Source organism: Musa acuminata, chromosome BXJ2-4 (assembly GCF_036884655.1).
Source record: "Musa acuminata AAA Group cultivar baxijiao chromosome BXJ2-4, Cavendish_Baxijiao_AAA, whole genome shotgun sequence".
Lineage (NCBI taxonomy): Eukaryota > Viridiplantae > Streptophyta > Magnoliopsida > Zingiberales > Musaceae > Musa > Musa acuminata.
Window position 1 is genome coordinate 5,250,407 of NC_088341.1, and position 26,824 is coordinate 5,277,230.

At 42.3% G+C, this 26,824-nt stretch overlaps 3 protein-coding genes across 3 annotated transcripts; all 3 read right to left on the reverse strand.

Annotated features, from left to right (window-relative positions):
• Positions 1-749: 749 nt before the first annotated feature.
• LOC103980832 (deSI-like protein At4g17486) lies at positions 750-8,958 on the reverse strand. The gene is made up of 4 exons (XM_009397348.3): positions 8,649-8,958; positions 7,413-7,624; positions 6,765-7,052; positions 750-1,388 (listed from the first exon to the last, which is right to left on the reverse strand). Exons 2-4 carry the CDS (start codon positions 7,618-7,620, stop codon positions 1,144-1,146), a joined length of 741 nt encoding a protein of 246 aa, XP_009395623.2. The 5' UTR covers positions 7,621-7,624; positions 8,649-8,958; the 3' UTR covers positions 750-1,143.
• A 4,551-nt stretch (positions 8,959-13,509) lies between these two features.
• On the reverse strand, positions 13,510-15,078 carry LOC103980833 (scarecrow-like protein 15). The gene has a single exon (XM_009397349.3). It carries the CDS (start codon positions 15,076-15,078, stop codon positions 13,510-13,512), a length of 1,569 nt encoding a protein of 522 aa, XP_009395624.2.
• A 4,539-nt stretch (positions 15,079-19,617) lies between these two features.
• On the reverse strand, positions 19,618-22,593 carry LOC103980834 (zinc finger protein GAI-ASSOCIATED FACTOR 1). Its single transcript, XM_009397350.3, has 4 exons — positions 22,063-22,593; positions 21,569-21,965; positions 21,245-21,444; positions 19,618-20,773 (listed from the first exon to the last, which is right to left on the reverse strand). Exons 1-4 carry the CDS (start codon positions 22,199-22,201, stop codon positions 20,004-20,006), a joined length of 1,506 nt encoding a protein of 501 aa, XP_009395625.2. The 5' UTR covers positions 22,202-22,593; the 3' UTR covers positions 19,618-20,003.
• Between the last annotated feature and the right edge of the window lie 4,231 nt (positions 22,594-26,824).

The following is a 26,824-nucleotide window of genomic DNA, read 5'->3' on the forward strand; positions in this document are numbered from 1 at the left end:
CCTGGTGAGAGAGACATGAGTTTGTAATGGCAGGGCTTTCAATGAATAAGTTTGAAAGAGACAGTACCAGGAAAAATCAAAAGCTGCTCATGGTTGTCACTTTCCTGCAGCTCAAGCAAATAGACCCAGAAGTGGTTGTGGTGAAGTGACAAACACACTGCTCCTTGAATCCACTGTTCTAATATCTATCATTCACAAGTATAAACAGACAATATATAATGCATTTAAGCATGATAAGAAAGAGAATAAAAAATAATGTCACCATGAGCAACTTACCAAGCAATAGTAATTCATGACAAGTTGCAGAATCGTTCAATGCAATACCAAAGAATAGGTTGTATCTTGCGAAAGCATCATTATCGTCGGCTAAAAAATAGAACTAAATCTAAATAAATAGAATATCCTCATCTCGAAAAATTCAGAACATCATGTCGCAGCTGAAGAACAGTAAGTTTATCAAGCATATTCAGTGGTAAAATTGCACAACAAAATATATTTCTTTGCCAACCAATATTCTTGAGATATCGGAGCAGAAGCATAGAGCATTGTGATTATTCAGCATTTCTATCTATTGTGTAAAGTTTCAAATTTTCATTTTCATTATCGTATTGCATTATTCAGGAATCCATCAGATGCTTTCTCGGTGGAATTCTTAAAGCCCCATTTTCTACTATACAACTCAAACAATTGCCAGAAACTATTTTTGAGTTTGTTTCATCTAAGTTCTGTGCATCAAAGAGTATTTCGAGCAAAAAAGAAATTGTTAGCAGTACAACATTAAGGCCAAGCAAGCATGAAATTTCAGGAAAGGGCGGACGCAGTTATCCCAAAATTTTGGGTACCTCTAAGTTCTAAACAAAATCATATAAAAAACAGATCCAATCAAACCTACAAGAGTCTCTGTTCAAGTGAGCAACCTAAGATAACAGAAAGTATCATTACCTTCATTTAGTTCTTGACATCAAACTAACATTTTTCCGTAACCTTCACATCCATGACGAGCTTTTGTAACAAGGCCAAAGCTTTTAGATGTTATGGGCTGCCATCATTCTGTACTATGATCAACATTCTTGACAAGATCTCTTGCAGGAAAAAGATCTCAGAAGCCAAGGCTGTTTTGTTGATCAAAAGATCCTATAATTTTCAGGTATCCTTCAATGGAATAGCACCAGACCTTCTGAAATCCCAATGCGAAAGGGACCCTCTAAAAGGAGATGTCAAGAGAAGAGAAGAAGCAGAGAACTGTCTCTGTCGCATAGAAATCGAAGATAGACAGCCGAAAGCACTTCTCAGACTCCTTTTCTCGCCATCCTCAGATGGAGAGTCTGGGCCATGTTGAACAGCAGTTATTTTAAGTGCCTCGGGCAGTAGGCAGTTGCAAAGGGAGCCTGCAGAAAAATAGGCTGTTATTTGATATGTCCAGAAAATTTGATATAAGAAACAAAATAAAATAAAATGATAAAAAAAATGAGTAATATAACGCTGTCCACAAACAGAAGAAGAAAAGACATCTTGATTTCAAACTTATTGTTTGACCAGTGAAGAATGCTTCCATGTCTGAGGTTCAAATTCAGTACATGCAGTAAAAAAAAAAGGTTTTATTTCTCCATAGCATTTAGTTGCAACTCGAACATATACAGATTGAACAAATCTACATCATCTGTAAAAGATGCCAAGGATGTCATGTATGCTGAATGCATTTGGATCCCAGTCTGCAAGCATCAGACTAGATGCCTACAAAATTTCACTCAACAAGAAAGAAAACTACCATACATTGTTGAAAGTTGAAACAGATGCCAAGTGATTTCCCACAAATCTAGCACAAATGCATCTTCTCACCAGAGGACAAATGTCCGAGAAAACTTCAGAAATCATCCCCAAGAATCACCAAATAGAACCCAGTTTGTTAAAATCTTAAAAAACTGGTAGATAATTTTGAAGTATCCAACAGGGATTAAAAAGTTACCTGATGATGTCAATATGCGAACCCAATACAAGTTTGGCAATTAAAATATCCAGGTTACATAAATGTTTGTGCTTAGAATTGGAGAAACAAATAGATCTGTAGTTAACATCATGAACATCAAACTACAACATTTAAGGCATGGGAATTATCTTGCCATTTGGCACTAAATCCTCTTTGGTGCTCCACCTAGCATCCAAACGAATCAAGTGTTCTGTACCTTAGTTGATTGCACAAGGTATTTAGCTACAGACAAGTCAATGACAAAAAGAAAATCATAATCTGGTGACCTACAAGATTTTGACATACTCAAATAAACAATTCTATAAGAAGGTTATATTAATGAATTACTCTACAAATGCTAAATCAAATTTATCACATGGATATCTTCCATTATTTCAAATCATACAACCAGAATCGTTAGCTGTTGATCCCAATGCTGGACTAGCTCCAAACTGTCCGACTTCTCCTTCTTTGAGCTATGCCAATTTGAAACCCTAAGACTTATCAGGGATCGAACAACCTCACTGAACTCGGTAGGATTTACAATCTTGACCACTTCAGGCCGAGCTTGACAATCTTGGTTGATAACTAGTTGAATCTAAGCTACCTCAGAAAAACTAGGTATTTCTGTCAAATGTTGGGGATGGAGGAGCAAGGAAAAAACAGAATACTACGATACGAGTAAAAAAAATCCTTTCGATTCAAGAAAACTGATATAGTATTTAAAACAAGAGGATTGACATAGAACACTTACAAGATATTCTCAAGTGTATTCTCCCTTCTATCTTACTTCATGAACTACAGTCTTATTTATAGGACCTAGTGGTAACTACCCATATCATGTCACCCATGATTGAGGTAGTTATTGAAACTACCCTATAACTTCTAGATCATGGTAACTACCTAGATAACTACTATGAATCAATTCTCAATACTCTCCCTTGATTCATAGTTATATACACCGATTTGCGACATGAAATAAACATGCTTTTGAACTGGAAGCGACTTGATGAGGATATCTGCAACTTGCTCATCTGTTCCACAATACTTCATTGCTATGGCTCCACTTGCTACAAGATCCCTGATGAAATAATAGCGTATTTCTATATGCTTCGTTCTTCCATAAAATGTTGGATTCTATCTCAATCATGAGTGACATGGTGATATGGGTGGTTACCGCTAGGTCCTATAAATAAGATCGTAGTTCATGAAGCAAGATAGAAGGGAGAATACACTTGAGAATATCTTGTAAATGTTCTATGTCAATCCTCTTATTTTAAATACTACATCAGTTTTTTTAAATCGAAAGAATTCTTTTTACTCGTATCGTAGTATTCTGTTTTTTTCCTTGCTCCTCCATCCCCAACATTTGTGGTATCAGAGCCTAGTTTCAATCTGAACTGGGCATTATGACTTTCAATGGTAATTTCATGTCTCAACCCCTTATTTCCATCTTCTCGGGCAAATGCTATGAATTTTGGAGTATCAAGATAAAGACTCTATTCAAGTCTCAAGATCTTTAGGACTTAATAAAAAATAGATATGCGGATCCAGATGATGAAATCAGGCTGAGGGAAAATAGAAAGAAAGACTCAAAGGCATTGTTCATTCAACAAGCTGTACATGAGATAATCTTCTCAAGAATTGCAGCAGCGACAACCTCATAGCAAGCTTGGTTGATACTTCAAAATGAATTTCAAGGCTCATCAAGGGTGATTACGGTAAAACTTCAAACCTTCCGTTATGAGTTTAAAATTTTGTTCTTGCTGTAATTGAGGAGTCAAAAGATTTATCTACATTTTCATTTGATGAACTAATGGATTTTTGCAAGCACATGAAAAGGCTGAACAAGTCACTTGAAAAAAGCGGAGAAAGTATTTCAGGTTAAGGAGGAGTTTTTTTACTTCAAAAGAAGACAAAAAATCAGCAGGAAGATGACGTAGCAAAGGAGAATTTCATGGTAAAGGAAATGAAAAAGGAAGAGGACACTTTGATGGGCATGATGAACAAAGGCAATCAAATTATAATAAAAAAAAATTATAAGAGTGAAATTCAATGTCACTATTGTAAAAAGTTTAGTCACATGAAGACAGATTGTTGGAAAAGAGAAAAACAAGCAAGCTATGTGGAGGAAAATGAAGAAAATAATAAATTGTTTATGACTCATTCACAAGTTCATTATATCTCAAATGATATTTGATTTCTAGATAGTGGATGTTCTAATCATATGTCAGGCATAAAATCAATATTTAGATATATTGATGAAACTCACAAGTTGAAAGTTAGACTTAGAGATAATAAGCAAATCTAAGTGAAAGGGAAAGGAACAATTGAGGTGAAGACAAATAGAGAAGGTAAAATACCTTGATAATTTTTATTTCACAAAGAAAATATACAATAGATCTACTCAAAAAATCTAACTTTATCAAGGTATTTTACCTTCCCTTGATTTGTTTTCACCTCAATTGTTCCTTTCCCTTCTACTTGGATTTGCTTGTTATCTCCAAGTCTAACTTTCAACTTGCGAGTTTCATCAATATCTCTAAATATTGATTTTATGCCTAGCATATGATTAGAACATCCACTATCCAGAAACCAAATATCATTTGAGATATCATAAACTTGTGAATGAGTCATAAACAACTTACTATTTTCTTCATTTTCCTCCATATAGCTTGCTTGCTTTTCTCTTTTCTAGCAATCTGTCTTCATGTGACCAAATTTTTTACAATAATGACATTGAATTCCACTCTTATAATTTTTTTTATCATAATTTGATTGCCTTTGTTCATCATGCTCATCAAAGTGTCATCTTCCTCTTCTATTTTTTATACCACGAAATCCTCTTCTGTCACGTTCTCTTCTTGCTGAATTTTTCTTTTGAGTAGAAGACTCCCCCTTAACCTGAAATACTTTCTTTTCGCTTTTTTCAAGTGACTTGTTCAACCTTGTTTCATGTGCTTGCAAGGAACCCATTAGTTCATCAAATGAAAATGTAGATAAATCTTTTGACTCCTCAATTATGGCAATAACATGATCAAATTTCAGAGTTAAACTTTTGAAAACTTTTGCAACAATTATATGATCAGAAAAATGTTCACCATAAGATTTTATTTGACTAACAATTTCAATCACTCGAGAAAGAAAATCTTGCACCAATTCGTTGCTTTTCATGAATAAAATTTCAAACTCACGACGGAGGGTTTGAAGTTTTACCGTAATCATCCTTGATGAGCCTTGAAATTCATTTTAAAGTATCAACCAAGCTTGCTTTGAGGTTGTCGCTGCTGCAATTTTCGAGAAGATTATCTCATGTATAGCTTGTTGAATGAAGAACAATGCCTTTGAGTCCTTCTTTCCATTTTCCCTTAACTTGATTTCGTCATCTGGATCTGCATATCTATTTTCTATTAAGTCCCAAATATCTTGAGACTTGAATAGAGTCTTCATCTTGATACTCCAAAATTCATAGCATTTACCCGAGAAGATTGAAATAAGGGGTTGAGACATGGAATTGTCATTAAAAACCATAATGCTCAGTTCAGATTGAAACTAGACTCTGATATCACAAATGTTAGGGATGGAAGAGCAAGAAAAAAACATAATTCTACGATACGAGTAAAAAGAATCCTTTCGATTCAAGAAAACTGATGTAGTATTTAAAACAAGAGGATTGACATAGAACACTTACAAGATATTCTCAAGTGTATTCTTCCTTCTATCTTGCTTCATGAACCACAGTCCTATTTATAGGACCTAGTGGTAACTACCCATATCACCATGTCACCCATGATTGAGGTAGTCCTTGAAACTACCCTATAACACCTAGATCATGGTAACTACCTAGATAACTACTAGATCATGGTAACTACCTAGATAACTACCCATATCATCGAGGTAGTTCTTGAAATTACCCTATAACATCTAGATCATGGTAACTACCTAGATAACTACTAGATCATGGTAACTACCTAGATAACTACCCATATCATCATGTCACCCATGATTAAGGTAGTTCTTGAAACTACCTTATAACATCTAGATCATAGTAACTACCTATAGATAACTACTAGATCATTGTAACTATCTAGATAACTACTATATCATGGTAACTACCTAGATAACTATTATGAATCAATTCTCAATAATCTCAATAAAAGATAAAAGAAGGATGCAAGAGAGGAAGAAGTAAAAGAAAAAGGACAATAATAAAGCACAAAGAAGTTTTAAAAGAAGAGAAAATCAGAACCAACAAAAGTGAAAAAAAGTCTCCGTATATTCGTTTATCACCCGCAAACTTTTAGCCTAGATCACCTTTTTTGAAAAGATAAAGTCAAGGCTGCTTTTGTTCCATGAGTTTTTAAATTTTTTTGGAATATAATTTTTCTCTATTTTTCTGCCTTGTATAGTATATATTTTCATTTTGTGACTTTTTTATATGCTGTTGGTGAAAAGGACAGAATAGCTCAATCCAACTGTCAAACCCGATCCAGACTCCAGATTGTAGTGTTGGTGTTTCAGACATTGTTTTAATTGCATTGCTAAGAAACTGAAACAGTAATGTTTAGATCAACTTTTTCCTCCCTATATTTTAAGTGGCTTCTAATACTTTTTAATGATAATATTAAAATATTAATGACGTCAAGATGTAGATATGAAGTGAAAAACAATATTTTGAGTTGTGCAAGAGGTATCTCGGTTGCAGAAAACTGTTGAAATAGTTTGCGGCACTAGCTAGTACCCACAATTCTTCTGAAAACACAGTTGTTTATGCTTTAAACAAAAAACAGAAGCATACCTATCCTAGCAAGTCGGTTCACCCATTTTGGAATTGAATTGCCAGTTAACTTATAACAGATATCTTTGCAGAAGTGGTTGCAGTTCTTCATGATCAAGTGGTAGGTGTCTCCATTGTAATTCACAGACTGAAGTTCCATAAATTCTCTTAGCTGCAATGGGTCTAAGCACGTTGTACCCATGAATATTGATTTCCTAAACCTGAAGCCTGGACATTGACGAGGCTCAACCTCAAAGACTCCACTTGATGGATAGTCATGTGCTCCAAATGCATATTCCACCCCATGAACTACGATAACCAATAAAGAGGATTAAAACTAATATCATGCCTGGGAAAAGTGCTTTAATCTTAAGAATTTTATGGGTAAATATAGGAATCAAGAGGCTTCTAGCCCTACAGAATTGGCATGGAAATAACAATTTAGCCAGAATGTAAGAATGTACACAAGTGATAAAGCATGTATTGTACTGAAAAATACGAGCAATTTGATTAAGGGTGAGCTTGACTTAGTAACATTTTGTGTTCAAAAAGGAATTCAGGGATTACTTTAAAAAATTGCAAGAATCTTATAAACATTTATGCATATTAATAGACAACAATTTTCTGTGAATTCCTTATCCGAACCAAAAAGGCATCAGCAGACAATACCTTCAACACCTGTGTGATATATCCCAAGGCCTGCCCAGTACATATAGCCATTTATTGGTGTCAAGTCATATACATTCAGGTAAACCGGTGCATTTCCTGATGTTTGGCTTGCCGATCGAACCTTTGGGAACATGCAAAAATGGGTGGAAGACCTACTTAGCCGAAGAGGCATGAGGGATTTCCAACCCTTCTTTGAGCACGACTTCATCTTCCTTCAAATGAAGAAAAAGGGAGGGGGAAAAAGTCAACAGTTAGTCAAACTGAAGAGGAAAACACAAACGATTTACAGTGAGATGGAGTTTTCAGACAAAGTGAAACCCGGAAGAGCCACCCAGAAATTTCTGAATTCTTGTTTCACAAAAAGTAATCTTAGTAACAGATGTCAATTTATTGTCACTTGGAAGAATTATACAACCATGAAACTTAAAAAAGAAGCTTTTAAGATCAAACAAGTGTCAAACTAAGGCAATTGAGAGATATCAAAGACATATAATTGAATTTAGGAAGCATGAAGTCCAAACGTCGCAAACTAGATCTTGTCAGAACATGAAAGGAAGCTGACATTTGCAGGACGAATCTGAAAACAGCATAGAAGGTATAATTCCATAAGACCCGAGGTATCAAAGGACTTCATCAAATTCAAAGGACAGGACAGTGACAACTGCCTGGCAACTAGTCACGACACTTGAGCAATAAAAGAAAATTACTAGGGCACTTGAGGAGAAAATAGGCAAATCAAAAGCAAAGATCGGAGAAATGACCTACGCAGTGAAAAATCCGATCTGAGAAAGGTAACTTGATGCACACTGGCAAGGAAAATGTCGGAAAACAGGTCTTGACAGAAAAATCGAAGCACACAAGAACAGATTTACATTCTTTGAAGTACTAACAAGTAAAACCACAACCATTGCATCTACATTGCCTGAAGAGAGGAGGAGAATAAGATGTTTACAGGAAACAGATGTTCTTTTCTGCTACTATAGCCTCGCAAGAACACTCGGATTTGCCCTAAGGCGACGAGGAACCTTCGCACATTTAGCTGAATCCATTCAGCGCCGTCAAAAAATAATATATATATATATATATATATATATATATATATATATTTCCATCAATTCCACGACATTTAACAGATCACAAGCAAACGGTGTCCTAAAGGACCGAAATTGCAAGAGAAAACACAAGAAAATGCCAAAAAGAGGAGAAAGAAAGCAAAGAACAAAGAGACGGACTCACCCTCCTCAAGCAAACCCCCGAATCAGGTCATCGACCGCCACGATGCACTAGGAAAGGCGTCATTTTGAGATCCCGAGGGATCACCACCGGCCGACCGCGGCACCAATCAAGGGGGAAGACGAGGAACAGGTGGGGGAGACCGGAGAGGCCTCGAAAGATTTTAGAGATGTGCTCCCGTTGTTTTGCTTCGGCTTCGGAGAGATCCCTGAACAGATGTGGTTTATATCATCAGGAAGACGGGAGAGCGAGGCTTGGCCTCCTCTGCCTGCCCTGTTACAGGCACAGTAGAAACAACCAGGAGACAGCCTATTTCTCTGGAGGCGCGCTCCTTTGATACTTTCTAATGACAACACGATAAAAAATGCTCCTCCTCGCAAGAAGATAAAAGTTCGAACGTGGTCATCTTTCTCTTACTTTTCGCTTGAATAATCGATTGCATTACCGGTGATCGGGAGAATGGTGAGTAGATGATGGCATTCCAGATTCTTGTCATCAACATTCATTATGCAACACCTTCATCCAACTCATTACACCCTGCAGCATCCACACAACAGTGCTGCAAACAGGCATCTGCTTTCCATGCTTCAATTCTTTTCTCTATCCTCCCAGTGTCAGGGGTGGTCAAGGACAACGTCAGAGGCCAAACGCCAAAAGGCTGCAGTTTCACCGAGAAAGTTTAAAAGTCCTTCTGCTGCCAGTCTTAGTACGGGAATCTGCCTGACATATACTGTAGTAAACTTTTGGATGTTATGCATGTCTTTTACCCACTGGTAGCAGACAGTGAACATTCAGATATCACTGTGGAGCTGGAAGAGCTACAGTAATATCGACACAACTTTTCCTAATATTATTTATTTCAGGGTTCATGGTTCATGGTTCATTGTTAGGTAGATGCATATAGTAATGCATCAACCTGAGCAAGACTAATAGTACAAGACCACTGTCAAAGTGGAATGATCCGAAAGATATATAGGTTTACTAGTCTTAAACTATAGCTTGTTAAGAATTGTGGGCATCAAATTATCCTGTCCAGGAATCTTGGTCCTACATATTTTGACTGGTTTATGAAGCTTGCCAAAGAGCCAGACGAGGGTTGTCGTGGAATAACAGGGTTTGCATGCATGCATGCAGTTTTGTTTTTGTCTGAGCAAACTTTATTGTGCTACAAGATTGCAGAATCATCATCACATTGTTACTCTTATTGCTTCCAAAATTTGCAGAATTCAAGTTTCCCGTGCATTTAGACTAGATTAGGAGCACTTTTGCTGAACGTTACTGATGTCTTCAACAGCTGAGTGATCCTAGTTCTTCATGAAACTAACGTTGCTGGGAGACTCATGATCTACTACCGTGTCGTCTTCAAGTAGATTGATATCTGAGACTAAAGGCGTTGTAGTTTATGAGCAGGAACCGACTTGAGACGACGACGGGGAAGTGATGCGAGAGCATCTGCGCTGGCGAAGCGGATGATTTGGCATCCATGCATGTGCTTGCGTCAAGATCCAAGAAAACGAGACCTACAGTGGAATTGGCATGTGAAGAATTGGAACGCGCGGAATGCCAAGATGAACAGGCGACGTGTTTTGAGCAGGCTTTCCATGAACAAAGAGGGGCCGAGCAAATGTGTGATGAGCGAGCTTGTCGACAACAACAACTGTGCAAGAGATCCGCGATCAGGATGATATCTGAGACGCCCAAATCGGCCGGTAGGGGAAGTTCTCCTCTCCCTTGTTTCTATTACGCATGGCGGTTCCCAATGCGGCCCAAAATCCTCGGCCTTGTGGACAGATTCGAGCCCACACAAACGCTATAATTGGAAGAAATTGGTCAGAGGAATTTCCAATTTGTAAGTCGAAGACCTTTGTACACGTGTCCTCTATGTCAAAAGAAAAGATTGAGGACTCGTTGATATGAAATGTTGCCAATGTTGGAAGTTACAGGTTTGTGTCAATTTTTTTTCTGTCTATCGAGAATTAGATAGTAACTTGTGTGTTTTTTCTTCTACAGAAAACATAAAATGTTTCTAGCAGAGAAGTCCTCTAATCTGTTGAGTAAAATTCTTCCTCCTAACTTGTATAAATAGGAGAGGAACATGTGAATACAATCAAGCTTCTTCAATAATTTATTTTCAATCTCTTTTCCAACATGGTATCAGAACCTTCTCCTAGGCAGTTCTGTCGAAGCCTTCTGCTGTTCCTTTGGGTGTCGGTATGGAAGCTGAAAGGACTAGTGTTGACTTCCTTCCTCCACTGCAGACCAGTGATTCCTCTCCCGCTGCCTCTTCCTCTTTCCTGTTCGGTTGGAAAGGGCAGCACTGCTGCTTATCTCTCCTCCGGTGCCTGCGGGCTTCTTCTCCCGCCTCTCTGACTCTGTCACCCGCTGCCTCTAGGGGCACCGTAGCTGGTCCGAACTCGCCGACCGCTCGGCCACCTCCCGCCCTCGCAAGAATCTTGCCCACGTTGTCGTGGTGGCCGTCGTCCTCGTAACTGCTCCCCAGCCAGCGATCTCTCCTCCTCATTCCCGCATCTCGCTCGAGCGAGAAGTGCCACTACCACCATCCTTGCCGCATAGCCATCACTGCTTTCCTGCGACAGTAGGAACGGCAGTTCTTGCAGCAGCAGCCGCTTCCATCTGCAGCTGCATCTTGCTTCCTCTATTGTAGCAGCTTTCGCTACATCTGTTGCTACTGCCGCTTCCATCTGCAGCTGCATCTTACTTCCTCTATTGTAGCAGCTTTCGCTACATCTGTTGCTACTGCCGCTTCCTGCATTGAGGCCGACGGAGCTTTAGCAGATTTCTCACAAATTTCTCCTGCTGCAGCATCGCTGCAGATTTCTTTAACATCGCTACAGCAGTAGCTTCTTCAGTAGCAGCAGCAATATGCTACTTTTCTCACTCATTTCCTCCCTCATTTCCTCCATCTTCCGTCTACTCTTCTCACTCATTTCCTCCCCCACTTCCTCCATCTACCGTGAAGCACTACAGTAAAAAAAAAAAAAAAAAAAGAGGTTGTGATGTCTTTGTTAGCTTCGTTCTTCTCCTGCATGGCTTATCTCCATCAATGCAGTCACACTAATCCCTTTCAAGTTATCAAAGGGTAGCAACTATGTATCCTGACGAGCTCAATTTTTCAATCTCTTATTTGGATACGACTTACTAGGTTGCGTTGACGGCTCCTTCAATTCTCCGCCAGTCATGCTCAACATCCCCGGAGAACCTAGTCCAGTACCTAATCCAGCTCACAAACTGTGGTTGCGTCAAGATCATCTCATCCTCTAAGCTATTCAAGCCTCAGTTGCTAGATCCATTGTTCCATTGATTTATGCATGTGTGACTGCTGTCGATGCGTGGTCTAAATTGCAAACAATCTTGGTGAATCATTCGCGTACTCATAAGCTCAGTTTTCTATCCAAGCTGATGGTGACCAAACAAGAGGGAAGTACTATCAATAATTATTTACAAAATATCAAAGTTATCATCGATGACTTAGCTTTGATAGGTTATTCCTTATGTGACGAGGAGATCATCATCCATACCCTAAATGGTCATAGAGACGATTACAAGGAGTTGGCGGTTGTAATTCGGGCACGCGACTCGCCAATCTCCTTTGAAGAACTCTGTGACAAGTTGACTGATTATGAGATGTATTTGAAGCCTGCAAACAAACTGCCCGGACCGTCTATCACAGCTCAAGTCAGTTATAAGTCTAACTTCTCGTAACACCCCTCTTATCCTCCTAACTTCTCGTAAAGTGGCAACTCCAATACTCATCCACCTTGGCATCCTACCCCTTCAAGCCACCAACGATAGATCGTCTGCTAGTTATGTGAAAAAATTGGACACTCCACTAAAGTTTGTCGGTCTCGACCCCGCCTTCTTCGTCTGTCACACTGGCCTCAAACAAATCTCCTCACTACTCCGACCATACTAGTTCCACAACGCTTACTTCTGATACTACTATATTTACACTCGATGATGTTTTATGTGCCCCTAATATTAAACACAACCTCATTTATGTTTCTCAATTTTGTAAAAATAACAATAGTTCAATTGAATTCTTTTTTTATTCCTTTCTTGTTAAGGACTTGAGCACAGGACATTATTGATCCAGGGCCCGAATAGAGAAAATATTTACGAATGACCGTCAGCTCCACAAGTAACCCAACCCACCGTTCATTCATCTGTTACGGGTCTAGTTGATATATGACATCATCATTTTGATCATCCCTCGTCCCTTATTCAGCACAAATTATTTTCTAGTTTCTCTCTTCCTATTTCTAAATCGTATAGTTCTATAATAATGCATGTCTTAGTAATAAAAATAATTAGTAGCCATTTGATCCATTTTCCATTTCTACCTCTAAATCAACTTGTTAGCTCCATCCAATGCATCACGGTTCCCAATGGGACCCAAAATCCTTTGCCTTTGTACGCATGTCCTCTATGTCAAAAGAAAAGAGTGAGGACTCGTTGATACGAAATGTTACCAATTTTTTTCTTTTAATTAATAGGTGCAGAAAACATCAAATGTTTCAGCTTCCGGTGTAAATAGAATGTTATAGTTAGCAAAAAGATAAAGATAAGATTTCATTGTATCTTTAGAAAAATCTTAAAGAAAATCTTCTCTCCTAACTTATATAAAAAAAAGAAAAATCTTCTCCCCTAACTTATATAAATAAGAGAGATATGTGAATATAATAAAACTTCTTCAGTAATTTTTTTTAATCTTTTTTTTTTAACAATTAAAAAAAAAGTACACACGAAAGCAGCATCCAATCACCAGCGCGCCAATTAGTAATTACAATCGACAATAGAATATATCTAAGGACACGGAGGACGGCGGCTGCGGGGCCCGCAAGAATTAGCATCTCCAGGCTGACGTGCATGCCAGCTCCCTCCCCCTCCAGCTCAGCACGAGGGCCCTGTTTCTCCTCGCCACGTGGTGGCCGTCCACCGGGGCTCGCTGCACCAGCCACTTGGCCTGCGACTCGGCAATCTCGCTGAGGTGTAGGGGAACCCATCCGGCCCCAGCGAGTATCTCTCGCCACGGGCCCAGCCGCACCGGCCACTCTCCCACCGTGGCCGCCACCCACGGCCGCACCACCGCCCGCGCCACCTGTTGCACCGCCCCTTCCCCAGCTCCCGTCGCGGCCGCCGCTTCCGCCACCGACTCCAGCAGCGCCGCATAGTGTCCCACCCCCTCCGACACCCTCCGCTGCAGCGATAGCGTGGGGTGGGCGACCGCTACCCCGGAAGTGGCGCCGCCGTCCGTGTCGACGAACACCACGACCCGCGGTGATGCACGGCGGACGAAGCGGAGTAGCGTGGCGGTGGACACCTGTGCGCCGTCGCCGCTGCCGAAGAGGCGAAATGCGGAGGGCGTGAGGACGACGGCCGTGGGCTCCCCGGCGCCGGAGAGGACGACGTCATTGAGGGCGAGCTTTCCGAGGCCGCCCACTCGGACGAAGTTGACGACGAGGCTGATTTTGAGGTTACGGGCGAAGTCGCGAAGGTTCTCCGCCGCAAAAGCCGTCTCAGCGGACTCCTCCGCGATGAAGGCTGTGATGCGCACGGCAGGCGGGGAGGAGAGGGAGGCGCCGCTCCTCTCGGCGAGCTCCTGCGCGAAGGACGACCACTGCACGCCGAGGCCGAAATCGAAGTCAACGAGGTGGATGGACCGGGCGCCACCGTCGAGCGTCTCGATGAGGATCTGGGTGGCGGTGAAGGTGGCGAAGTGAGGAACGGGAGAGAGGTCCGAGAAGACCTTATGGTCATCGATGTGTCGGACGAGCTCCAGGGCAGGGATGGGCGGCTCGGCGGTGGAGGGGCAGAGCAGGCCCAAAAGCGCCTCCTTGAAGAGAGAGACAGCTCTTTGGAGAGGGGAGACCACCGTAGAGGGTATGTGTTGATTGAGCCGCGACAATATCACGCGTGCCGCGTCGAAATCGTTGGATTCCAGGTAATAGGCGGCGCGGATGAGCGACTCGAGCTGGGAACGGTCGAAGCCGGGGGACGGCGACGAAACGAGGTCGCCGGCGGCGAAAGAGTCGAAGGGGATGTCAAAGTGGGAGTTGAGGAAAGAGGGGTTGACGTCGTCGGGAAGGGGGGAAAAGTCAGGGGTTTCAGGAAGCAACCAGGAGGCGGTGTACCATTGGTCCGAGGAGGGGAAGTGTTGGTGAGAGTTGCCGCCGCCTCGGAAGAGGCGAGGGGGTTCGCAGACGCCGGCGGGTGCGGCCGACGGGGCGGTGACAAACCTGGAGGTGAGGCGTGGGTCGAGGACGGAGGTGGGCTCGTAGAAGAGGTTGGGCGCGAAGAGGATGCTGTTAGTATTGAGGTTGTCGGGAGAGGAGTCGAGGAGGAGGGGTTTGGAAGGCACAGCGTACCGGCGATGAGTCCGAGGGGAGTCAGTGCGGGCCTCGGAATGCTTCATTAGAATCACCAGCGTAGCGTCGGAAAGGGAGCAAAGGTTCTCTCTAACTCTCGCTGATCACATACACATGAATCCTTTCTTGGATCTTGGGACAGGAGCGAGGGAGGAGCTTTTGGTTGTTGCCAAGAGGGCGTCCGTCATAAAGGGTGGAAGAGAGGGAAGGCGAAGAAATGGCACGGGGGGAAACGAGCACTGTGGATGCGTGAAAACGATGAGGAGAGGACATGGGTCAAACAGGCCTTCCCTTACGGCCGCCGAGAGGATTCAGCGTGAAGCTGTTGCTTTCACGTAACTTTGTTGGTGGCCGCCAGTGAGACCACTGACACGCAACAGTGTTTGGGCTCAGTGGTCCTGTTGCTTGTGATATCACTACTCTTTTACTTCTTTTGGTCTCTCTTCTCCCTCGGGATGTCACCTCGTGGATTTGCCGTCTCGTGCAAAAGGAGGGATGGTTATGTTTGCACGCTAGACTGTTTCCCCTTCTCGACTAACGAAAGCACTCATCGCTGTCTTGTCGAGAAGGCCAACTTCACCTTCAGGAGGTTGTCGAGTAACTTCATCAATGCTACTGCTAAACGTACTGTAAATTTGGTGCCAATTGATGATGCAAGTTATAACGAAGACGTTCACCGGTAGGTTCCAATCGAGTAAATATAATTGATGATCAGTAGCTTCTCATCTATCTTGGTCCTTTGCCACCCTCAAATTATTACGTGAAAATTGCATGATTCATCGTTCTCTTCCGTTATCCTGGATGTCTGAAGTGTATTTGAAGTCATATAACTCCAAACATGACGATATTATCGACAGTGAGCAGTCAACCATTGTACAGTTAATGGATGACTATCGATTATAAATCATGGTCATCGAGTCTTCGAACACAGGGAGAATTACAGAAGCTTCAATATCTGATGTGGACACACCCAACCACTTGTTGATGCCAAAAGACAAATTATAGCTCCGATCAGTATATATTATATGCTGTGATGTCCCGATTTAGTTCTACTAAAAGGACGAATGCAACTATACGTAAGGTTGGATCAATCTGTTAATATTAATTTAAGTATTACAAATAATATGCTTTTCAACTCTTCAATTATCAAAATCCATACTAGAATATTTAATAGCATGCAAAATTATCTTTAAATAAGTTGACCAAAAAAAAAAGAAAATAATTAGATCTACGTGGAAGGTCTCCTCATTGCCTTCTATTTGAGTGTGCCAGGAAGACCAACTTTCTGTAGGACTGCCGTGTAGGGGCACCCTGGACGCCAAGCCATACTTTGGAAATGATATGATGCAACCATTTTGATGTAAAGCAGAAATGATGAGAACATTTGGCGCACGGTAGACGCACGATGTTCCTTGTGAATGTCGCCCATAAATACATGGGATTGGAGGTCAGTGGAGATCGATGTCATCAAAAGTCACTTTTGTCTTTGCTAACTCGAAGCTTTTGTTAACATGGACTCGTCTTTGATGATTCCTGAGGCTTTTGACAGACTTGGCTTTAATTTCCTGTTGAATAGAGGTACACTAGAATTCTACATTGTAGACTCCAACCTATCCAATTCCTCCTTTGATTAGATCAACAAGTAGAAGCTTTCTCTTTCCGAAATGTAATGCTCATCGACCAAGAGGAAAATATTTATCCAAATTATATCTCCACATCTAGACAGAACGATGAGTCGTGTCACATCTACGCCAAGAGATAAAGCGTGCAGAACTCGGAACTCTCACATTTTTGTGTGTGTGTACGTGTACACGTGTATGCAATGGCAATCAAAGGGAACAGCGTCGGTGCATGCGAATGCAAAGGGTAACTTGCACGACGACGAACATGGCGATCGTCGACGACAGGTGTAGGCACCACGTGAGCCTTGGGCCGACGCGGGAACGGACTGCCGCTAACCGGTGGGTCCGGTCGGCCCCGCCAGCGTCACGCGTTTTGTGGTCCCCACGACGTGGGTAACCTGGCGGCCTTCCATGCATGCACCCAAGCACGCATCACATCAGGCAATGCGGGAGCCACGTCACCGTCAAAAGACCCACCTGTGGGCGACCATCTCACGAGACGAGCCGTGATGCATTTGACCGACGCATCGGGTGATGGTGATCGGATGCTTACGAGTCACATCCTCTTGTTATCTGTTTTCATTGTATTTCGGCACACAACATAATGTCATCACAGGTTCTTTTCGAAGGATAATCTACCCACGTTATAGATTAAATATATATTTTAGTTTTATTTTAACTCGTTGGAAGTGAAATATTAAATTAGATCGCATCGTGCATATTAGATGTCTTATGATCGGATTCGATCGTATTAAAAATACAAAATATTTAATAATCAGAGTCTATCATGTTGGAGATAAGAGATATCTCATAGTTGGATTTAACTACATCAAATATATAAATATTTTATGATCAAATTTAATTTAATAAAAAATATGATTTTTTTATGAACGAATTTGAAATTAATTATTGTAGATTCTAGTTGTTCCAAGTGTCGAGGATTTAGTACCGATCTTAATTCTTGTTAAGACTAAATTAGTTAAATTTAATATAAACTAGTGTACGTAAAGATATTTAAAGTGATAAAATTTTTATAAATATAATTATTCAAAATGATTTGATATTATTTGGACATTAAACGTCAACCGATCCATCGAGCATTATGGATAATATTATTGTGTATCGTGTCGATCATACGAGCTACAACTAAATGTTTAAATAAGAATGATGTGAAGTTAGAAGGTTTACACGCAACATTCATTATTAAATTTCATAAGGATTCTTTTATTTAAATAAAATGGTTGAGGAGGCATCCAACCCGATTATAATCGATATTTACGATTTACCAAATAATAATAATAATATAAAAGTTACATAAAATAATCATGAGGTAGAAGACAGTCAAAGATTTCGTGTCTTCGTGTATAGATTCAGTGCATCCACCTTCAATGAATGTGATTATTTTGACGACAGAACCAGCAACCGGTCCGGACCGACAACCTACCCTGCAATTGGACCCGTAATGGATGGGCCCGGACCGGACCGGTTGCGTTTACAGATGTTAAATGCGGGTCGGTCGAACGCTGTTTCGAGTCCCATTTCTATCACCTCAACCACTGTTAACCCCATCTCATCTAAAACCTCGTCCGGTTCAGTTACGAGATCTCATTTCATGATTCGAACGCCGAGCTTATATTAAATCCAGACCGTCCATCGGATGAAATTGAACCTAAGTTAGCCGATCATCATGATCAACGATACGGCTTGCAATTACCAACTGAACCATACTATAATAACATAATTATAAAAATTTGAAATATAAAAAACATATATTTGTTGTGTTTGTGTTTTTCTTAACATTCATATTCAAATCGAATGAGAAGATAGGAAAAGGAAAGGTAGAAGATAACGTGAACTTGCAACCAAACAGCTATCCCTTGAATGAGATCGAATCCGACATCAATTGATTTGTGGGAGGATGGCTGACTTTAATTTTTTGTTTCCCAAACACAAAAGAACTCATCTTTCTCTGCCACACACATCTTTCACTACGACATTATTATTAGCTTTCTTTATATTTCGAGGACTTACTACTGCCTGGATAATTATGTAGCTGTTTGCTGAAAATAGACTATCCACATTTCTTTTTTTGAGTTTCTTGCATATCGGGTGATTGTTAAATCAATATATTTATATTTATATTTTGCTTAAAACGTATTCATATATACCCTCCATAGCTTTTCCCCATCACCTAATATCCTTTCATAATAGTTATGATGACAATAATATTTATGACATTTTAGTTATGAATAATTAATTAACCATTGAGAATATAAGTATAATTGATAATTCAACCAGTATAATATATTTGAGTGATTTTCCTATAAATGTTGCTCTTTTTAGGATTTTTTTTTCTGGGCCCCATGTTCGATTTTTTTTTTGTGCACTTATTTTCATATAATATCCTAAATATTTATCTTCATCACTCGTCTCTTACATTTTATCATGGTCATCTTTGCCTCGCTTGTGACTTGACAAGGGGATTATCACTAAGGAGGGCAAAGAGCAACAACATATCACCTTCTTAAGGATTATCTTTCTATATTGTAATCGTTCTCGTCAACCACGGAAGTGAGAACCAAGGTGATGTGGGCATAATCGGTAAGAGCTCAGGTGGGGGAATTGGATAGTGACAATGTAGTTCCAAACCAAAGGAAGATGGAGTCAATGTTGACGATGAAAGAAGACTTGTGACGAAACTGTCATATGTATCTTTGTCAAAGTAGATGGACATGAGTTAATTAAAGTCAACAATGGATGCGTCAAAGAGACAAGGGTCTAGTGATGATAATGACTTGACAAAAAGACGTCGATATGATAAGAACAACAAACAATGAGGGTATGCTTTAGGATCTTTGTGACCTTCGCGAAGATACGTCAGAGAAGATGAAATGGAAGCAACGAGAGTATCATAGGAAAATAAAAAACCAAAATAAGATGGTCTTCTTCTTGGCCTCTTTATCATTAATACCAAACTCGGAAGGTAGCGATGCGCATTATATAATAACAATGTGTGCATTCCGTGGCCATACCAACATTAGGTTGCCACATTAATGTGAGTTTGTGTTGCATCGATGATGGAAAGGAGGGAGGATGAGACAGGTTCTTGCTGACTCATTTACATTAATTTTCTATCACTACATTTAGACTACTATATATGAGACACTCTTACAAATTAAAACCTATTTAAGTACGCTCTCAGCATTTTACTATTCTCTTCCTAATGAATAAATACAAGTGAAGGGAAAAAGTGCTGATTTGTTTCTTGCTTTGCTTGACGGCCGCTGTCAACTTGCGTCCGATGAGAGCTCCACTCGCGCGAATAATGAAAAGGCACCGGCGTCCTGTCGCTACAGAACTGAGGGGCTAGCCGGCTTCCTCTCCGCTCCTTTCCACTCTCCAGTCGCCGCTGCAGATCTCATGTCGATTCCACCGCCGGCCGAAGTCGTCAATGCCGATAGCCCGCCTTTGGCGGAACCACCGACTGCCCCCATTGCTAAACCCAGCAAGTCCAGCGTCGTCGCCGGCTTTGCCCTGAACAACGACGAGGACCCCGTCATCAGGTCCGGCTCATAAGCGAGTCCGAGCCCCAGCCATGCCGATAGCATTGGTGCTCCTGGCTCCGTTTCTGGTTGGTGGTGGTGGTGCTGCTGGCCCCATTGCAGGTTGCTACCCTGGATCATCTTCTCCTGATGCCCTGTTGGAGCATCGAGGCCGAATCCTTTGAGGAAGGATGACCCGGTCGGCGTGGCGACCATATGAGCTGCCTTCTGCAGCAGCGCGGTCGCGGACATGTGCGGGGAAGGCGCCGGTGGTGCGAACGGACGTCGGCCATGAGCTTGTGCCTGCGGCGAGAACAACGATGCTGGCCCTCCGTTCGTGGCGAGACCAAGCGAGGGAGGTTCCATTAGGGGCCGGTCGTCATGGCCCACGGCGCCCATGCGGTCCGACAAGAAGGTGGTGGTGTGAGCGGCGGCGGTGGTGATACTTGACGCGAAGAGGCTCGCAAACAGGCTAGTGTTGCTCCTGCTGCTGCTACTGGCGGTGGCGCAGCTGGTGTAGGCGATCGACGTTGACGGAGGTGGCACGTACTGTAGCGATCCAATTGGGTTCTCCAGCTCTGCAAAAGGAATTGTAAGCCGTAAGCACGCCATGGGAAAAAGAATGGTCCAAGAAGAAGAAATGATGCCATCGACATGAGTAAATCTCCCGTTACTTTAGATTCATTCCGACTGCTTATGCTCAGTAGCAGCAATGCAAAGTTCTAATCACACACAACTTTCGCAGCTCGCTCTAAAAGTCCCTTCTTTTTACCTTCATCATCTGCCCACAAAACTCTACCTTTCTCTTCTCCATTTGAATCCGCAGAGAGTGCTTCTCGGGCCGACAAAAGATCCCAATAAACCATGTCTTATTTCTCGCTAACTTCGCGTGTTTTTGTTTTGTATTGCATCGAAATCTAAGATCCGATCAGACCCCTTCGTTTCTCTTCTCCTCCCATTCCCTTAATTAATAGCATTCCGCAGACTGAAAGAAGCCATAGAAGAGAACAAAGGAGGAGGGAGGAGGGAGGAGGAGGAGGACCACAGACCTTGCCGAACCAGCGGCTCCACCTGTTGTAGCGAAAATGGTGGCGCGACCACTGCGGCCGCTGCTGTCGTTTCCGCAACTGCAGCTGCCTCTCCGTCGTCCTCTGCAGAGGGCTTTGGGTCTGTCGGCGGCGACGCTGTCTTCGAGCTCTCCTCCGCCAGCGCATCGCAGATTGCTCTGTGGGTGACGAAGCTATCCCTCCTAACCAACCAAAGCGAAACACCATATGAAGGAAGCGAACAATGAGATCTACGATCGGAATCGAAGACCACGCAACAAAAACGAATCATTTGGGTGGGGAAGTTTTCGGGAACGAGTCGAGTACCGGGAGAAGAGGGTGCCGCAGTCGCAGCGGTACTCGCGGGTGCCGCAGATCTTGGAATGGGCCTTCCAGTCGGACTGCACGGCGTACTTCTTGGAGCACTTGTCGCACTTCCACTTTTTCTCGCCGTGCTTGCGGCAGAAGTGTTTCTTGATGCCGGTGAGGTCGCCGAGCGCCCGCGACGGGTCGTGGTGCACGCAGCCCGCCTCCGGGCACACGTACACCCGCTTCCGCGGCTCCTTCCCGGTGCGCTGCCGCAGCTTCCACGGTAAGTTGTGCCCCCTCCGGTGTAGCTGCAGGTTCTGATCCCGCTGGAATCCCTTGCTGCAGATCTCGCACACGAATCGATTGGTGGCCAGCAGGGTCCTCGGCGACAGCGCGACCACCTCCGCCTCCGGATCTACCCACCCCACACAATCCCATTCGAATAACCACAATAAAAAAGGGGGCAAAAAAATCTCACTTTTACACCATAAACCATTTCCAATTTCACTCACCTGGCGTTCCTGGGAGGTTCCTCTTCTTCTTGACCACCGCAATCGACGGAGGCGGCAGAGGAGAAGGTGGCGCAGGGGCCCGGAGCCGGTCAGAGGAGGAGATGCTGGCCTCGCCGGAGCCGGAGTTGGAGATAGTCATGACAGAGGAATCCTCCAATTCGATCACCCAAATCTCTCTCTCTCTCTCTCTCTCTCTCTCTCTCTAACGCTGACACACGCAGAAAAGAGAGCCGAAACAAAAAGGAGAAGCTTTCATCAGCTACCAGTCTTTTAACACTATCAAACACCAAGCTCATCCAAGAGCAAGCCGGCGCTCCCAACCACCGTTCCACCTTGCCGGCCCGCCAAAAAACGGGTCCACCGGCGGTACGCAGAAAACCGCCAGCATCACGAGAAATAAAGGCGAAACGATCACAAAGCCGAGAATGCGGACTCCTCTTATCCGGCAACACCCGAGGGAGGAGACACAGAGGAGTGCTGCTGCTGTCTTCTCGGGCGGCTTCTTGCTCTGCAAACAAAGGAAACTGAGAAGCGAGGAGAGCAGCGACGTAATCAAAGAATGTCGGGCGAAAGCGGTGGGACAAGGGATTCGTTGTGACGTGGAGGCATATTAGCTGTCCACGTATCGAGTAGCATGGCTCTTCTCGTCGCGTTGCGTGGAGCGCTACCGACCCTTTATATATTTTCTTATTCTTAGTATTTATCTATAGTCTTTAACTAAAATATAAAATTTAGTTGAGTATCATTTTGGGATCGTAAGAAATGCAACAGTGTTTTTCATCTGAAAAATTAAAATGACAGTACCTAAAATGGGTATATAGTTCCGAATTTAAAATCAAAAATCGATATAACAATCAATTCCAATTTTGATATGTTTAATAATATAAATGTCACATCAATACCATTACTTAATACCATATACATATGACTCAATAATTTACTCTCCTATTTAGAATTATAATGCTGTCACTTTTTTCAAATATGAACAATAACTTTATGAGATATAAAAACCGACATGATATTCATATACAATCTTGATTTAGTTTTTTCGAATCATCTAACTTAAGCTTCGATTGATTTATATTGGAAATAATATTACATATCATTCATAAGTCATCATAATATACCAATGGCCTAAACCTAATAAATTTTTATTCTTTTCGTAACCTTCAAACAAATAAATATGTGATGTAAGAGACAGAAATAAGAAAACAAATAAATCAAGTAAGAGACATACAAGTAAGGACTCAATGTAAAACATAAACGGGGCTACAAATCTTTAGACGGTCAACAAACCCTCCTTTTTTGATCTTACAAATCAACCATGTACTGTTGGTAAAGATGGATGGAAGGATCAGATCATGAACTTTACTGCCATCAATATTGAACAGAAATTTGTTGGCGTAAAGATTGAACAATATTGAACTTTACTGCCATCAATATTGAACAGAACTTTACTGTTGGTAAAGACAATAAGAAACTTGGGAGGAAAAAGATTTTCTCTCTTCGTAAACTCTTTTGTTGGCGTAAAGATGTATGAAATTTGATTTGATTCTCATCTCAAATCACGATGTTTTTGAATAGGAATAATATACTTTGAGCATCCTTTATAGAAAAGAAAAAGATCCTACGATAAAAGTTATCCTAGCATAGATGAATCCTCACAACTATATCATTGGGTGCATTCTCAACTCAGCTCCTTTGATACGTAAATCAATAAAAAATTGATAAAAAAAATAAAAAAAAATAATTTGAATTTTTGTTAAAAAAATTATATGCATAATTGGCGAATGATTCTTTTTATTTTTTATTTGATGGGTTGGTACCCACGTGTCAAATGTTTTTATCTTTTTTCATCTTTGATTGACTAATAATATGGTATTGTCTCATCCTAACTTCAGTATCTTTCTAATAGTTGATAGATTTCTTTGCTTTGTTCCTGAGATTAAATCACTTGACCCTTTGATTTAAGAATATTTTATTACCTACCTGTATGGTGGCCACTTTAGTTTGTAATCATTATTTATATCACTAATCATTATCATACACATGCCAATCAGAATTACATTTCCTAACTATCCCCTTCCTTTTCCAACCTTTTCACAATATGATTGGGTTCAGCTTACTGACACCAATCAGATGCAAAGCTTCATTGTATTATGGCCAACCAAATTTACAATCTTTACATCTTAATCTAACAAGTCAACAATGTGGATTGATTTTAGGCAACCCTTATGATATTTTCTCATTGTCAGTATCGTCTCTCTGCAAGGTTTGATCAAACTTATCCATCATGATAGGTTTTGGGATCATCCTCTTGCTCTCCTGGCTTGTTCTCTACCTTGTGCTCTACCTGTACTGATGTTATGTATGATGTGGGGCCTGAATTGGTGCCAATGCCTCATCCATCCTACCTTTATGGGAGGATAGATATTGCGGTCAATGACCGCTCTCATTCATTTCAGCTTCCACAGATTTCGTCAAAGTAGTCCTCTTTTGGAAGCGACAAATGGGGGACATTTATTGTCTCTCCTTCAGCCAGTAGACGCCAGTTTGAATGGATTCGTATAGTACGACGATGGCTCCTCAAAACAGTATTCAAAGATCAAGCGAAGACAAACGATCCAAGAAACATGGCATGACATCAGACTCTGCAATGAATGCGAGAGAGGCACAGTAGCACGCAGAGTAAAATATTTGTATTATTGGATGAAATATTGGATTGAAAGATAGTTTCAATAATAAAATATTTGTATTATGACATAGATAATTAAGATATATATTTTTAAAAAATAAAATATTAGTAAAAGATAATATTTTAGAATATTTAAATTTTATTAATTTTACTGTTTGTATAGATTACATTAAGGAAAAGAAAACTAACCATAGAAAAAGACCACAAGAAGTAAAGAATTCCTTAAGATTATTCATATTGATTTCTACAGACCACTTTATATTCTCTATTTCAATAAAAAAATTATTTCATCATATTTATAGATGATCTATCGATATAGTTATGTTTATCTAATACATGAAAAGTCTCACGTTGTTAACACTCTTAAAGTATGCATAAATGAGGTTAGAAGGAATGTTTTGACCACGATTCATCATCCCTCGTGGAAATTTGCACATCACGTCAGCCTATGCATAAACAGTACTTCCGTATATAAATGTGTTCTTATACATTTATGGCTTCAGGAACAGCAGAATACTAGACGTCGAAGCTTTTGGTGGTGACCAAGGGATGGTTTAATTCTTTGCAGGATGCAATTACACTGGCTGTTCACCCATCATGGATCGTGTTAGACAACAGATATGCCATGGCTGGTGAGTCAGCACGGCTAGGTACATGGGCCAATGTCGGGAGTTTTCTGTAGGGTGATTCGGATGATGAGGTACCCAAGATCTCGGGAAGGAGTGTTGGTTGGCATTGGTCGGGATCGAGGCTGATTGGTGACTCCTTGGTGCCGGGCGGATCGCGCTCCCGTGTTGAGTTCCTCACCGTCGATGAGTGGTCGCCCTCCTGTAAAAATGGCCTCCGCCGGGTGGTACCTGGCCGTGGCCCCTCCGACGAGCAAGTTAATAACGAGAGGGATTGCTTTTTTCCTTCTTTTTTTCTTTCCTCTCCCTGGTCGGAGGCCAGCCATGGGTTTTATACTATGGCACGAGGGCTGATGGTGCATTGATTTGGTGTTGCTGCTCCTAACCCCCGAGAGATGGGATGACCCTTCTAACCGGTCGTTGTTCCGGGACGAGCAGAGTGGCATTAGACGGCATCGTCCCGAGCTCCCGGGACAGGACGTGTGGCATATCTTCTTGGTACGAGCTCCCGGGAAGGAACGAGACGGGTGGTGTTGGGCTCCGATTTGGCATGCGATGTCAACGGTGACGTGTCCAGGCCGCCAAAATATACCATATCACTTCTCTCTCCCCCGTCGCCGCCCACCCAGCTCCCCCCCCTCATTAAGGTATGTCGCGGGGGCCTTAATAGGCCAGGAGGCATGCCTGAGTTGGAGGGATATTGATCGCCCAGAAGGGGAAACGAAATTGACTCGTCGGGGGGTGATTAGAGGGGCAACGCCCCATGCCTCGGGCAGGATTGACTCTGCGGATCAGGTTGTCAGGGCCTGTCGTCCTGGTCGGTTGGATGACTGGTTTAGCGCGGGTCGAGTCGATGAGCGAACCGAGGTGACCCAATCAGGGCTACGAGCTATGGATCGACGTGGAGTGACTTGGGCGTCGGGGAGGGGCATAGGGTCAGCCGCGTGGCATGACTCGGGCGTTAGGTTGTTTCAAGATGCGATACGGGCATCGGATCGGCCGCGAGGTGTGACTCGGGCCTGTGGGCCGAGCGGCTATGCTCGTGCTCAGGTTTTGATGCCAGAGGGTCGTTTGTCGAGAGCGATCTGGGGCGACTCAGGCAGGAGCTGGAATCGCAATTATGCTCGGGCTCGAGCTTTGGTGCCGGCGGGTCACTTGTCGAGAGCGATCTGGAGCGACCCGGGCAAGAGCGGTGCCAGTTGGTCGCCTGCCGAGAGCGATCTGGGGCGACTCGGGCAGGAGCCGGAATCACAAATCAAGTGATTATGCTCGGGCTCGGGCTTTGGTGCCAGCGGGTCACCTGTCGAGAGCGATCTAGAGCGACCCGGGCAAGAGCCAGACCTGCGGGCTGAGCAACTATGCTCGTGCTCAGGTTTCGGTGCCGGTGGGTCGTTTGTCGAGAGCGATGTGGGGCGACCTGGGCAGGAGCTGGAATCGTGAG